Source organism: Acyrthosiphon pisum, chromosome X, assembly GCF_005508785.2.
Source record: "Acyrthosiphon pisum isolate AL4f chromosome X, pea_aphid_22Mar2018_4r6ur, whole genome shotgun sequence".
Taxonomy (NCBI): domain Eukaryota; kingdom Metazoa; phylum Arthropoda; class Insecta; order Hemiptera; family Aphididae; genus Acyrthosiphon; species Acyrthosiphon pisum.
The window spans coordinates 8,412,371-8,428,043 of record NC_042493.1 but is presented as its reverse complement, the minus strand read 5'-3'; the positions used below and the strand labels follow the sequence as shown (position 1 = coordinate 8,428,043).

The 15,673-nt window shown below is 27.1% G+C and overlaps 1 protein-coding gene across 1 annotated transcript in view; it reads right to left on the bottom strand.

The window, feature by feature from the left end:
* The window catches only part of LOC100158728, a 21,994-nt gene extending 8,780 nt beyond the window's left edge, over nt 1-13,214 (bottom strand). Inside the window, exon 1 of the mRNA XM_001947883.5 lies at nt 12,832-13,214. Within this exon, the coding sequence (XP_001947918.2) occupies nt 12,832-12,842 (11 nt within the window). The 5' untranslated portion in view covers nt 12,843-13,214. The remainder of the gene's footprint in view (nt 1-12,831) is intronic.
* Between the last annotated feature and the right edge of the window lie 2,459 nt (nt 13,215-15,673).

The following is a 15,673-nucleotide window of genomic DNA, read 5'->3' as shown; positions in this document are numbered from 1 at the left end:
AATTGTGACTAACGATTTTGGATTTTTTTTTATCACTGTGAGAACAACTTATAAGAAACCTTGTATTAAATTTTCAAAGTTTTCTATCCAACCAAAAATTTTTTATCGTTATTTTAAAAAAAAATACTTAGAAAAATTGAAAATTTCATTTGTCTATAAATAGCTCAAAAAAAGTCGAAACACTTTGAAAATTTAACCCTGTATAGACAACGCTAATATAAACATCTGTTGCAAATTTCAAGTGCTTACAATAATTATTTTTTGAGTTACAGTAAAATTAAGTTTTCATTTTTGTCAAAAATTGGTTTTGCGTAAAAATTCGCGTTTTTCCGTTATTTTTTTAAGGTTTTTCCTGCCACTTTTGAAAAGTATTGGGAAATTTTCACTTTTGACCCCCCAAAGTACCAACTAGATTCACTTTCCTTTCAGAAAAGGTACAACTTTTGAAAATCGAAGCATTTTTACTGCTCCAAAAGTTGTCGTCAGACACAAAAAAAAAAAAAAAAAAAAAAAAAAAAAACACACATCATTGTAAAATCAATACATTCATCACTTCGTTCAGAATCTAAAAGGCAGAATAATATTGGAGATAAATGGTCTCCCTGGGGGACACCGGAAGTAACGAGGATTTGTTCAGAAATATAATTTTTGTATTTTACAATTTGGATACGACCAGAAATGAAAGAATAAATCCAAGAAAGAAGTGGTTCAGTGAATCCATATATTTTAAGTTTATGAATTAATAATTTATGATTAATCCTATCAAAGGCTTTTTCCATATCGGTATAAATTACGTCAGTTTGTAATTGATTTTCAAATGAATCCAAGATTGCGTGTTTAAATATACACAAATTTGTTATTGTTGATCTATTTTGCCTAAATCCGTGTTGGTCATTTGATAATAATTTATGTTTGTTTTTAAGTACCTACATGGCTACATATTAATCAATTTGTTTCCAACCAAAAGGTGTGTTAAAAACGGTCTTAAAGATATACGTATAGACGTTAAATCGATAGAAGTACTTCCATTAAGTTTTCAGATCACAGTGCTGGCTAAGAAATAGAGATTTAAGTCCCCTCTCCCTAAAAATTCAATCAAATATCCGCCTTTGACAATTATAGTCTTTAACTTAGAGAGTACGGACGAAAGTAAGACGGTAGGTTTTACTGTTTTAGTGCGTGTCACCTAATGACCTAATACAAGTGATACGACATTATTATAATAATATAAGTTTAATGCATTCGATTGTCTACGTCCAATAGGCAATAATTAATGACTCCGTTGATGGATATGATGATTTATAAAAAATAGATTGTGTTGTGCAGTGTGCATTGACGTTCAATTCATTACCCGCGAAAATAAATACGCCGGAAGATGTGTATATGTATAATTATTATCCACTAAATAAATACATCCCAGGTGGTTCATTATTATTATTATCATTTATTTTCTCTTTTATAATAGGTAGGCCACGTGAGTTATTCCGAAACGAATATTGATTTAGGCATTTAGCATATATAGCTGCTAGAGGTCAAGTGGTCTGTGGTCACTGGTCAATCTCGTAGGTCTATTATATAAATGAAAGCGGCGCAAATTTGATCGCACTACAATGCAAATCAATATAATAATTATTGTGTTGAATCGAAATGATTGATCGTTTTTTAACACTCCGCGGTACAAACATCATCGCGATTTAAATTTACTACCTACGCCGCAGATAAATCCAGCCCCGGAGTTTCAGTAAAACTGCTTTAAAAATAAATTGGTGAGCTACAGTTGTTGTGTTAGAAAACCGTTTAAAAACGTTTAAACAATTTAATCTCGTACTCACACACACCTACCTATAATATCTATAATACCTATGTACCTATTGTATAATTATATTCGGAAAGTATCACATACACGTACGGGAAATTTTATAAGTACATATTTAATTTGTTATGATGAACTTATTAATACATAATATATATATATACCTACATATACATATACATACGAATAGATATACATATATACCTACATATATAATAGGTACTATCTATAATTTATTGGTGGAATAACCAAATACATAAATAACTTTGAAACCCGTTAGCCCCTCATGTCGTAGGTACTTTTTAACATATGTACATTATGAACTACGAAACTAATTATAACGTGTTAGCTATATTTTGTATAATTATAAAAGTTCCTAGTGCGTAATGCATACATCCAAGGGAACAATACAGAATGTTCTAAATTATAATTTATAACCTACCGTAGTTGAGAGCCAATAGTGATTATGCATCTACTTAATTTATAGTTTAAAAAAAATGTAATGCAGTCCGCCCGCCAGCCCCAGGAAATTCGAATCCCGTTGTGCCTCAACCGCAGTTGTAAAAAAACAAAGCGCAATAAAAATTGGTAATTATTGGTATTGCCATAAATATAGTGTTTGGCTAGTAGGTACAGTTGTACTGCGAGTAAGTATTGACAGTATTGTATAGGTATACTATGTATTAGGTGTACTATATAATACTTGAATACCCATCATTAAATAGCTGTGCCGTTATAATTATGTGCAAATAAAGAATTCGCGTTTGCCTAAAATAACGTTTAGGTTCGCAGTTCAATGTGGTACCTACCACCTAAGTGATATACATATTTTATACATAATATCCTCCGTTCCGGCGGTCTAACACGGATTTAGTAATTTTAATTTCGCCGTTATATCAATCCCATTAAAACAGACCGCGGGTACAATAATATTATATAATTCGTGACGAGTTCACATGAATTTTATCCTATGGGCGCTATACGATCGATATGATCGTATTCTATATTATATTTTATATATTTTTATTCTCTCTGATTATTGGAAACAATCAAATCGTAAAACATCTCCGAATCGCAATATATATATATATATATAGGTACGTCGAGCTAACAAGCGAAGCCATCGATAAATCGAACACACACACACACACACACACATACGACGATGAGATGGTTTATATAATTTAAAATCGTAGAAAACTTTAATGTGATTAAAGTGCCAAACGCCTGTTCGTATCGCTCATTTTACGGTCCCTATAGGTACTTCTAACGTCCATTTTAATCTTTATTTCGGATCTCATTTCATACCCATCAGATATTAAGGGAATCATTGCATGTGATATATATTTTAATATTTTATCTTTATTAACACCACATGCTGTTTAGTGTTTAGCTGCAGTTTCGGCATATAACCGATAGGGTACCTGCAGTCACCAGTATCAAAGCTAGATGTGACGTGGGTGATCACCAAAGACGTTGAAATGTTTAGGAATTAGGGCGAAAAACACACCCACAATACTTCGGTTAGCCTTTTATAGACTATGGTATTTTACATATAAAAATCGCCGATAAAATACGACTGAGAAAAATAGTTATAGAAACTTAGTTATACGATTGAAAACGCTCAAATTGTACTAATTTTTTCGAACGTTGTAGCATATATTATATAATATTTTTATCGAACGATTGAGCATTTGATATACTGTAGGCCCGCGTAAATAACAAAAACAACTTTGAAATTCATTAAAAAAGTTTGAAGACCTAGGAAAAGTCGTTTAAATTGTTTTTTGGTCTACAATTTTTAAGCCACGAAGAGTCAAAGATGCGTTTTTAAAGTTAATGAGGCTATAAGTTACGGTATAGAACAAGGTAAGAAAATATATAACCGAAATAATAAAAATACAAAATAATAAACATTTAAAATAAAATATATAATACGTTAGACAAAATGTCCGAGTGTTACTTGTTAATTTATTAAAATATTTAGGATATGTTTCCTTACGAGTTACGCTATCCAGGAATTGACATACCTATTTCCCATATGTCCATGTACCTAACTATTATTATTTATTACCTAACCCAATATTTATATTATAGCCAAATTTTTTATAAGACTATAATTATTATAATTTATGACTATGACTGTGAACATTTTTACTACAGATTTTATTTACATTTATATATATGGTATATTACTATTATTATTTTGCATTACACGCTTAAATGTTTAGTTTAAAATAATGCAACCTGCAGAATCGTTCAATACCCAATTAAACGATATAGAAACTTCGCACGTAAATTAATTTTCAATTGTTTTTGTTTTATAGGTACATACCGCCTAAGCGATAACTTATGTTTAATAGTAATAGGTTTTTTGTAATTTGTGAATTTTAAGTGTTCTCAATACCTTGTTTGGCCAAATATAAAAATATATAACGTTTTCCATCGTTCAATAGCCATAATTGATTGTAAACATTTTTAAATTTTTGATTTTTCGAATCGTGTGTAGTTAAATCAAATTATATTACGGTATTTACAAACGATTCAGATAAAAATAATTGTCGTGTATCTATGAAACTTAAAAATTGTATTTGTGTATATTATTTACATCTTCGATCGACGTGTAAATGTGCAATACTCATATATTATATATATACCGATATTGCATTTTGTGAGTTTAGGACGCATAACTAGCTGGTATGTTAAGTAGGTATCTTTAATACCTATTCAATAAACAAAATATGTTCTCAACGAATAGGTTAGGTTTGATATGGTGTATTGGTTATAAGTACGTGAAGAAAAAAAATACATCTTTGTTATTTTAGTTTTGTATTCGCATTGCAAATACTGCGAATATTTTCGTTTTCATTTTTACTCTTTCCATACCATTCGATTTTAGATCTGACTCGGTGACTATATATTTATGTTATTTTTGCACGTAATGTTATTAGGCCAACCGGTGAGTGAAATCTTTTATTGGATGACGTGCACAGGAAATGCACGCCGAAACCCGTTTGATTCTGTTTGTTCTAAATCCAACAAATTTTTTCGGTTTGGCATCAATCCAACACGAATAGAAAGGAAAACAAACTACTATACGAATCGATCGGACTCGAAACGCGAAAACTGATATTACCACAAAAGTTTCCCGTCCGGTTAAGCGCGGTTTTGCGTGTATTATATCTACATTAGTGATGTGGAGGATGTGATTAAGTACCAATTTCGATTTTAATTTAAAAACAAAACAGTCCTCAATAAGTCGTTATTCTATCGATGTATTTCATACGCACTCACCGTGGCATCGGTGATATCGCATTATTATAGGTATAGCTTAGGTATACAATTCACTTTGATGTTAATTATAAATCAAACATTAATATTAAACGCAGAACACTTCAACCGAAAAACCTACTTATACCTAACATTTGAACTCCAATTTCAACCTACAATATCAGTTTATCACCCAGCTGCGATCATTATTTTACTATAATATTATATGTACTATTATTACTTTTATTGTGGCCCACTAATCTCGTGCACGTACTAAGAGAACGTACCAAATACCATATGGTAATGACAAAACGTGTATACGGGTACACAACTTTACACTGTTTCAGATGAATGTCCAAATGTTTTGCATTAACGATATTTAAATATGAAACTCAAACTGATGCATTTGTAGAAAATAGATTTTATGACACTAGGATATAAAGGCATAAATTATTAGTTATTACTGTCCACTGACGATTTAGTCAATCAATTTGCAGTATTCATCTATTTTTCTGTAGTTGAGCGTACCTGATAGATATCGTGGATATAGGTAATGTAACAAACAATAATAATATAAAATTAAAATTATTTAAATATTATTCATTAGATAATCATTTTAAAATTAGTTCTATTCATAATTAGGCACCTATAATCAATCCCAAATAAAATGATATTTTAAATAAATTTCTTTTGATAATAATCGTTATTCATAATTTGAATTTCACAATTTGTTTTTTTTAACGTCGATAGAATAATAATATACATCGTGCTGTCCGAATTATTGTTATTGAATAATTAATAGATACGTGGTTTGGCTGTGCAGCTTGCAGCAGTTTTATACCTATAATGTTTCGCGATGACCTAGCTGAAACGGAAGTACCTAATTATTCGTGTATGTAAATAATGCACATATTATAAAATAAAATATATATATATATATATATATAGGTATTATATACATAAATCGTTTAACCGGCGCTGCAGTCGGTAGGTATATATAATATAATAATATAACACATGATTTGCCTTGAACAAAATCCGTCACACGCCTGCACAATAGATATCAATAGAAATCTAACTAATCGTCATTTATATTGTTATGATTCAGCCAAACTACTTATAACAAGTCTAATATAATATAATTTTAGTTTATAAAATTATTGCTGATGACGACGGGTTATTTAAATTTTAAACGTTAAACGATTATCCCGACAGTAATTAAAATTTGACTATCCTGTACGTGTGATGGCCACAGTATCGGCTGAATGTTTATTTTTAACGTAAGTATATCGATGTTTCAGAAAGATTGAATAGTCAACTTTGAAAGATAATTATTTTCAGAAAATACCTGAAGTATAAAAGTTAGTTTTGATCCACATTTAATAAATATCAATAAAATTTGTTGAGTCAAAATGCGTGAAATTGAATTTGATGCTCCTGATATACCTATTATTACAATAGCTGTTTAAAAATATTAAAAATACATATGTACAATTTTTTTTATAAGCATTTAAAGTTAAAATTTTGATCAAATTTATCAAATTTAAAATTTAAAAATGATTTTGCAGTTAAAAACTTGTAAAATGTTCAACTTCCCTAAGTAAGGATTAAAAATTTAAAACAAGTCTCCACGTAAGTAGATTATTCTGTAATCTAAAAAAATATAAAAATCCAGTTTTTATATAGTTATTTTATGTTCAAATTTGGACGAAGTTAGTTATTTAAACGCGAAGAACGATTTTAGTTTTATGTTATATTACTTATATTTAAAAAATATTATTCGTGGGTACTTGAACCTTCTAAAGTATATTATTATAATATACAAATGTGATGATAAACGAATAATAATAATTTAACCGGCTACCTTATTAATAATAACAATAAAAATATAATCTAAGATATCCTAGGCTGACAAACCGTCTCTGCTCAGAATCGTTAATCGTATACTATGATATATTTATATTATATCATTGAATTTAAATTTAACACCATCCATTACAGACTACAGTCACCCACTTGTAACCTACTGTATACAGAGTGACTTCCACTTTTTTCTTTAATTGTTTTAATTCCCAATTTAGATTCTATAATAATTTTTACAATTCAAACATGACGAAGTTAGTAAGTAATTCGTAATTCAATTTAAAATAAACTTTGTAAACCAGCCTATTATTTGAGCCAGCTTGGCTAGGTGGATATGTTCTACATAATAATAATATGTTTCATATGTGTATTTGCATACAGCCGTGATATATAAGTAATTATTAGAATAATATGACGGTAATTTGATGATTTAATAGTTGACAGTGGTATTATGTATTAACATTATTAGTGTCTATTCTACAAAATATGTTATCACTACCCGACACCCGAATGGTTTATTTTAGGGATGAGTTGGGCTTAAATTTTCATGTACCTACTCAAACTTAATTTTTTTTACAAACTTTTAAATCTAAACTCTAACTAAACCTTTTTAACTTTTTAAAATTTTCAAAATGTATTCGTGACAAATTTTTAAATAAACAGTGTAGTTAGTAAAAAGTGGGCAAGTAGGTAACCGCTTTGCGTTGTTCGGTAGGAATCGAGTGTACCTCGTCATTGAGTAGGTCACTGTAATGAATAAGTTAAATTTAAATTCGATGATAAATCATATGAACAACTATTTTGAACGGAGACTTATATTACTCTTAGTATATTTTATTTATTTATTTTATTTTAATTGCTACCTACTAGATAAATTTACTTTACTATTAGTAGGTAATATAATGTGGTATAAACTACTAGTTTAAAATGAGTATACATTTTTCGAAATTATCAATGAGTAGGTATAGCGTAATATAATAACAACCGTAAAAATAAGTCGCCAAAAATATTTTGAATAACAAATAAAATAACTAAAATCGTTCTCAACATTTAACATTAAAAGATCTATAAAAAAATAGGCAATAAGTTTTTTAGATTTATGGATTTCAGTATGAGTTCTTATTATGAGGATCTATGTACTAAATTCTCAAGCCTTAGATTTAAAAATTGAATATATTTTAATACATTTTCAACTTAAAAATAATATTCAATTTTCTTGAAATTGACGAGTTTTGTAAAAATTTGAACTTAACACACCCATAAAAAGAATATGCTTGTGTATTTTTAATATTTTTAAATTTCCAAAAGAACAACTTAAGTGATGGATCTTGTATTAAATATATACAAGATTTTTGACCAATCCTGAACATTTTAATCCAAACTTAAAAAAACACTCAAATGCCTACAAAAAGCTTACAATTAGTACAAATATTTAAAAAAATATTTTTTGAGTTGCTAAAATTAATATTCTTAAAATTATATTTCAAAAGAACTAATATTTTTGATGATTTACGCTGATGTGGATTTAAGCTTTTGTTCCAGTATAAGCAACTATTTTCAATTACATTGATTGAGCGTAATTTGTTTTATAAAAATTTAAAGAAAAAAACTAAAAAAAAATTGTGAATTACAAATATCTATTCATAGTTCAAAAAATCAAAATATTATTGAAATTTCCCAGTATCTACGGTTATTCATTTTGAACTACAACAAAATAAGAAAATTGATTTTGTTAAAAACTGGGTTAAACCTTAACCTAACCATCCCCCCAACTAAATTAATTTTCGTATCATTGGGTATAACTTAAATTAATAATTACTAATATATATATATTTACAACTATTTATGATTTACGTATATAATTATGAATATATAATCAGTGTTGGGAAAAGATAACCAAAAAATCATCTGAATAAGATAACAGATAATTCATTCAAAATTTATCTAGATAAAAAAAATAGATAATTTGTTTTTAAATTATATTATAAATAATGTAATTTATTAGTAATTAGTAATTACTAATTAGGTAATATTTAATATATAATATTTATAATAAATCCTTAATGTTATTTTTCAACTAAAATAATATACAATTTTAATTTTTAATACAACTTGAATAAAAATAAAATAACAAAATAAAACTGACAATATTTCAGTAAATATTTCTTTTTTTAACTATAATAATATTGGTATTTGGAATCACTACTAGATTCTCGTAAATTTTTGGCTATTTCAGTATTTAAAAATATTCTTATAATTATAATATATATCTAGATAAATTACCACAGATAACCATTACATTTATCTAGATAAAAATAATTAAATCATCTAATTATCTCATCTAGATAAGATAATTAAAAAAATAATTCCCAACACTGTATATAATATAGGTACTCGATACACCTACAAATTTCAATAAATGTTACTTGATATATGTAGACATAGAAGAAATATAGGTAATACTTTTGACACTATTTATTATGAAACACAGGACAACTCTAAAATACGCTCCTGGTAGGTTATGTACATTGTACAATGGTAGGTACATAATGAATATTGTAAAGGTACCGTAACATAAGATAAAACCAAAATACATCATTCTTGTACATTATATGTCCAGAAAATAAATCTTTCATAAAAAATATGATTTTCGTTGTTTAAATACATTTTTTTAAGTTGGAAGTTTGGAATATGTGAGTTTTGATATCAATATAATATGAAACATACTACTTGTGAATTATGGTTATAACTAATAAATATAATGGTAAATGAAATAATATGTAAGTTATGATAATAATTGTTTTTGTAAATGTTATTATTAGTTTCGAAATTCACATGGTTCAATAGAACATGTTATTTTTGACACTATTCGTTTTCTAGTGATATTTTCAAAGTGAGTTTTGAAACCAACTAATATAGGTACTAATTCCCCGTCAAAAGTTCGATAATGACATTATCAATATAACACATTATTAACATTGTTGATAACACATTTTACCATTTTTTGGAACATGTGAATTTTAATTATAGCCTAATTAAATAATATAATGATGATGACTTATTAATACATCAAAAAGTGGAGATCAATAATAATATAATATATAATATTATGTACATTTTATGTATTGTGTATATAAAAACGTGTTGGTGACATTATTATGTTGAATTAACGAACTACTATAATAATCACTTAAACATTTAAATTAATGATGAACAGTTTCAATAAAAACGATAAATCTATAAAAAGAAGAATGCTGAACGTGTGTGGGTCCAGTGGGCGAATACACTGCGCCACCATACAATCAAAAGCTTTAAAAGCTTAACTTTGTGATAATTTAATAACATTTTATATATTATAGCTTAGGTGCATATTATAATTTTAGTCATTGTATGAACATAACAAAATTGTTGTTAAACACTTAACAATATAATATTATGGTACCTAAATATACCAGGTGATTCCTTAATCAAAGAACACTCATTAGTTATAGTAGTTACCTACTCCAAAACTATTAAAGATTTAATTTAAATTTAAACTTTTACATAACATGTAAATCATTACAAACGAAGATTTTTTAAATTAATTATATTAATTAAATTCCTATTATATACCAAAGTAGAATATTTTTTGGTCGAATTTTGGAAGAGTATTTTATGAGTTATACCTAGTTTTAACCTAGTTTTGATGAGTGGAATGAGTGACACAGGAGTAAGTATCCTGCAAGATATTGGTCCACTACTCAGGTCATCTAAACTTTTAAGTCTCATAACTTTGAAATAATGAGTGTTCTTTAAAAGAAGAATTACCAGGTATATACATAATACGCATTCATATAAATGTGTAATATAATTTAATTATTATACATGCATTTTAAATGTACTTTGAAAAAATATCTAAAAGTTATAGGTAATTGTTTAGATTATTGAATATTGATTCTCATCGACAGTAAAATTAAACAAATAAATAAATTTAAAAATAAATGATTTTAAGCCAAGCATGGTCTATAATCAATATACATCCAATTTCCAATCATTTGGCTATATAAAATAAAAAAAAAATACTACTTTTATTATACCACCCTATAAAAATTATTCGGATCCTAAAAATCTTATAAAAACAATTGTTTTTTCACTCATTTCTGTTTAATATTCAATTGAAAATATTATACTACCTACTTATTTATAGCTAATAATATACCCTTGTGAAAATGAACATTTTTTACAATGTAATCCATGTTGTGGAGGTATTCATAATTTATGAATTTCAATTAAAATAACATGTGATAAAAATTAAATTATATTCTCGTTATATAGGAGAGACGCGCCTGAAAGACGCACAGACGCGCATTGTCCAATATGTTTAACTTATTCGTTTGAGACTTTGAGTTAAATTAATAAATTTAGTGCCCAGTATTAAAATATTGAAAGTCTATTTTTTTATTAAGCATTTAAAACAAAAATCCAAAATAAATATTGATACTCAAGAATTCTATTAAGCAGTTAATAGCATGAAAAAAATTTATACTTGCAAACTCATTAATACATTTAAAAACATGCACGCACAGTTGTACCTAACACATATAGGTACATATTTTATATTGACTTACTTTTAAAAAATAACGTGTACCTATAATTTTTTTCTCTATATTTGAATTTGTATACTTTAGTGATTGGGATTTTGGAAATTTTAAACTTGTTCACGACCGAGGTAAAAAATATAATTACTAAAATCGTTCGAAAATAATTTGATTATTATTATTTATTATATTTTCGTTTAATTATTCAAATTTAAATTTCAAATGCCTATTGTACTCGATCGTTTTAAATGTTTGTAAGAACCATTCACTGGGAAGTTTGTATTAAATATTTAAGTCTTATTATTAGGTTTGAATATTGAAAAATTGTATAGATTTCTAACTAAAACACAATTTATAAATCCTTCAAGATTTTTCAAATTTTGAACTACAAAAGCATATTTAAAAAAAGGTGTGCATTTTATGTATTTTCGGAAAATTTAAAATTGAATACTAATGAGGAACATTTACATTTTCAAAAATTCATCCCTCCTATATACCATAAAAAAAAAATGTTGACCACTGCGATATAGTTATATACTAGAAATGTAAGCTTGAAAATTTTCAATTGAAATTTTTTTTTTTCATTGAAAATTTTGTAAATTAATTTTTTTATCTTTTTCTTAAATTAATTAATTTTTAAGTTTAAATAAAGTTTTAAAATACTTTATAAAATTACTGTTTCATTTTTATTTACATTGTAACAAGTATAACGTCAGAGTCAAACAAAACACTTATAATAAAAAAATATATAATTTGGGTAAAATTGAGGAAGTGACTCAAACAATAAATTACCTCCTTTAAAAATTGAAAAATCAATAATTGTAACAAAACGATTATACAGTTATAATTTATACTGAAGTAAAAATACAATATTTTTAATAAAAGATAAAAATGCACATTTATTGCCGAATTAAATATTATATATTGATATAGGTATATATTATATATATTTAATGATTTGTATTTTGAATTTACTATATTATGTTCATTAGAATAATACCAACATTATATTAAAATAGGTAAATGGTAATAAAAGTACATATTTTAAAATATAATTATGAAGGTTAAATATACTACAACTATATAATATCAAATGATTTATTTGATTAGAAATTAATATGATAAATTATAAAATTTTCAAAATTTTCAAGATTTTGAAAATTTTCACGAAAATTTACATCACTAGTATATACTGTTTATATAACAATGGATATAAAATCATGAGTAAATAATCACCGGTGCGTATTTATATCATATATTTTTGCATATTAATATATTATCATAATATTGATGATGCTCTATACTCACATTTTTGTCATTTTGTTCGCAATCGCATCAATAAAAAAAAAATAATACTGAAAAATCCCCTCGGGGAAAAAGTTCGTTTTGTCTCGGAAGATAAAAAAATCGAATTAAAAAATATGATTTTTTTGTAGTAAATACACGAAACACTACCGCCGCTGGAAATATTCGCGATGCCAAACCAAGGAATTCTTCAAGACTTGTGCCGTGTGATGTGTCCAGACGCCAAACGCATTGCAGGAAGGTGGTATATACGCGAGCGAAGTGTGGTTATTACAAGTGTGGGTGCACGACGATACAGCTACCTATCTAGCTCTCTTTCGAACGTTCACCGGTCGACTGAAGACGCTCGTCCGGTAGATCGACTACATCGTATATTATCATAATACATATATATATATATATATAAACAAATATTATATGTGTGTGTGTGCATTAAAACCATTCAAACGAAACCGGCGCGTGTTGGTACTACGCTATATATGACGCCGCCGCGACAAAATTACGTGTGAGTAGGTAGAGATACATATTATAATACTCTAGCCACCTATACTATTATGATTATTATTATTTTACGGATATTTTAGGTATATAATGTAATATTATATATATATGCACACGAGAGCATTTATCTGGGTCAAGCATGATGCCGGACGTTCGATTCGGAACCGGTTCCGTGACACTGTGGCCTATAAAACCGATTCCTCTCGGATGCACCCAAACTATCTTTTGGTTTTTACGTATATATAAGTATATTATAATATTATGGATTCGTATGATATATTAATTATATTACAGCTTTATAATCGTTTTAGAATTGATAGATAATAATATACTTGGTAATATAATAGTCGTCATTGTATAGCAGCAACCACGTTTAACAATATGCGGACGTGAGCTGATGACATTATAACGAGGACCCCCCACCCCCCACCAAAGTTGTAAGTAGAGGCCCTCTGGTCCTTGAAAATATAAGGTGCCTAATATTGTCTAATTGTATTTTTTAATAACTTTTAATTTATAAAAAAATATTTTGTGCTAAAAATGAAATACCTACGATTTTACAGACCTGTCATCAGATAACTTTGGTCGGTTGGTCATGCGTTTGCTTGCAGCATTTCTGTCCTCCACATCACGACGTTCCGGTTTTTATAAAAATACGTAATAATTAACTATAATTTTTAACTAATTAAATATAATTTTTAATTAATTTTAACTGAACTTTGAAAAAAGCAAAAGTCATAAAATGTATAATATACTGGATTATAATTAATGTAATGATACATTTTTCTAAATTTGTTCAATTTACTAGCGCTCTATAGAAATTCCGAAATCACCCTGATTTTCGTACTACATATTTAAATTAATTTAATTCTTTAAAAGACTTTTCTATTGGCAGAATTGGCTAATATAATATTAAAAATTAACATACTTACCAATTTCTACAAACAATTTTAATGATTGATTATAACTTATAGGTAGTAAAAATTGAAATATTAATAATAATAGTAGATCCTTTTTTCGAGCTTATTATTGTAATAATTTTAATAATTTAAAATCTGAAATCACTTGTTAAAAGCTATAAAACATGAGAACAACTATGAAAAATATATTTTCTTGGAGGAATTTAAAACTCAGATTTCCGAGAACGCATGTCTGCGGTTTACCCAAATATTTATAAACTTGCCCAAAGTTACCTGAAAGTTACCAAAAAGTTCGGCTACGGAACATAGCGCTAGTGTTTGGAAGGAACGAGTTCCAAAAGGAACGGATACCTGGAACGAATTACAAAATGTTTTGTTCCTTTCTAGTTCCAATAATATACACAGATATAAGATATGTAAATAATTGAAATTACGATACATATTTTTTAATGTGTAAAATGTATGTTGCCAATTAGTGATCGTTATCGAGTATCGACGTTAATCGTAAATCATTAGTCATTAGTCTCCATTAATATTTCTCATAAGTTATAAGTTATAATTTATATAGAAATGATTAATTATATAAAATATAATTATTTATAAAAATAAACAATAAGACAGTCGACAAACGTCGGTCAGCAATTTAATTTAGAAGAAAATCTCAAAATATAATTATAAAATATGTATCTACTTGTAGTTATATATTTTAATTAAAAATTAAAGAAGAATGCAAATGAAAAAAAAACATTATAAGGAACAAGGAACGGAACGAATTCCTTTTTATAAGGAACTTGCCAAACACTTGAACATGCCAACGTGTGAGTGCTATTTTTCTGCTGTGTGCAGAATACGAGTAAAAACAAGAATGCGATCTAAAATAGGCTTCAAAATTTATTTAATTGTCTTACTGTTATAAATATTCAGAAATATTTGGCGAAATCGCTAAAAGATAAATAATAAGGATACATTTGTTTGCTTTTCAAATAAAATTGATACATTGTACTCAAATAAACATATTCTGACTTTTGAGTAAGTATTTATATATTGCCTAATATACAATAATATTATATACCTATTTAGGTGTATTGGTATATATAGGTACTTATAAACCTAAAGTTATACTTCAGAAAAGCTGGTAAATAAAATAATATTTTTAGTAAAGAAGTTATTTTTAAGCAGTATTATTCATTATGTTACTTGGCTGTTTTGGTTTGAATGTAAATAATAGTCCTAATTCAATTAATTTAATGACTTTTAAGAGGACGCATACCGCTGCTTGTGTTCTCTCCGTCTTACTAACGCATAATATACCAAAATGTATGTCCAGCAGTTCCAATTTTGTATTTTTGGATTAAATATTAGAGTGAATTGATCTAATATCAAACTTGAATGTAAGAACATCAAATATCTGTGTTTTTACGATA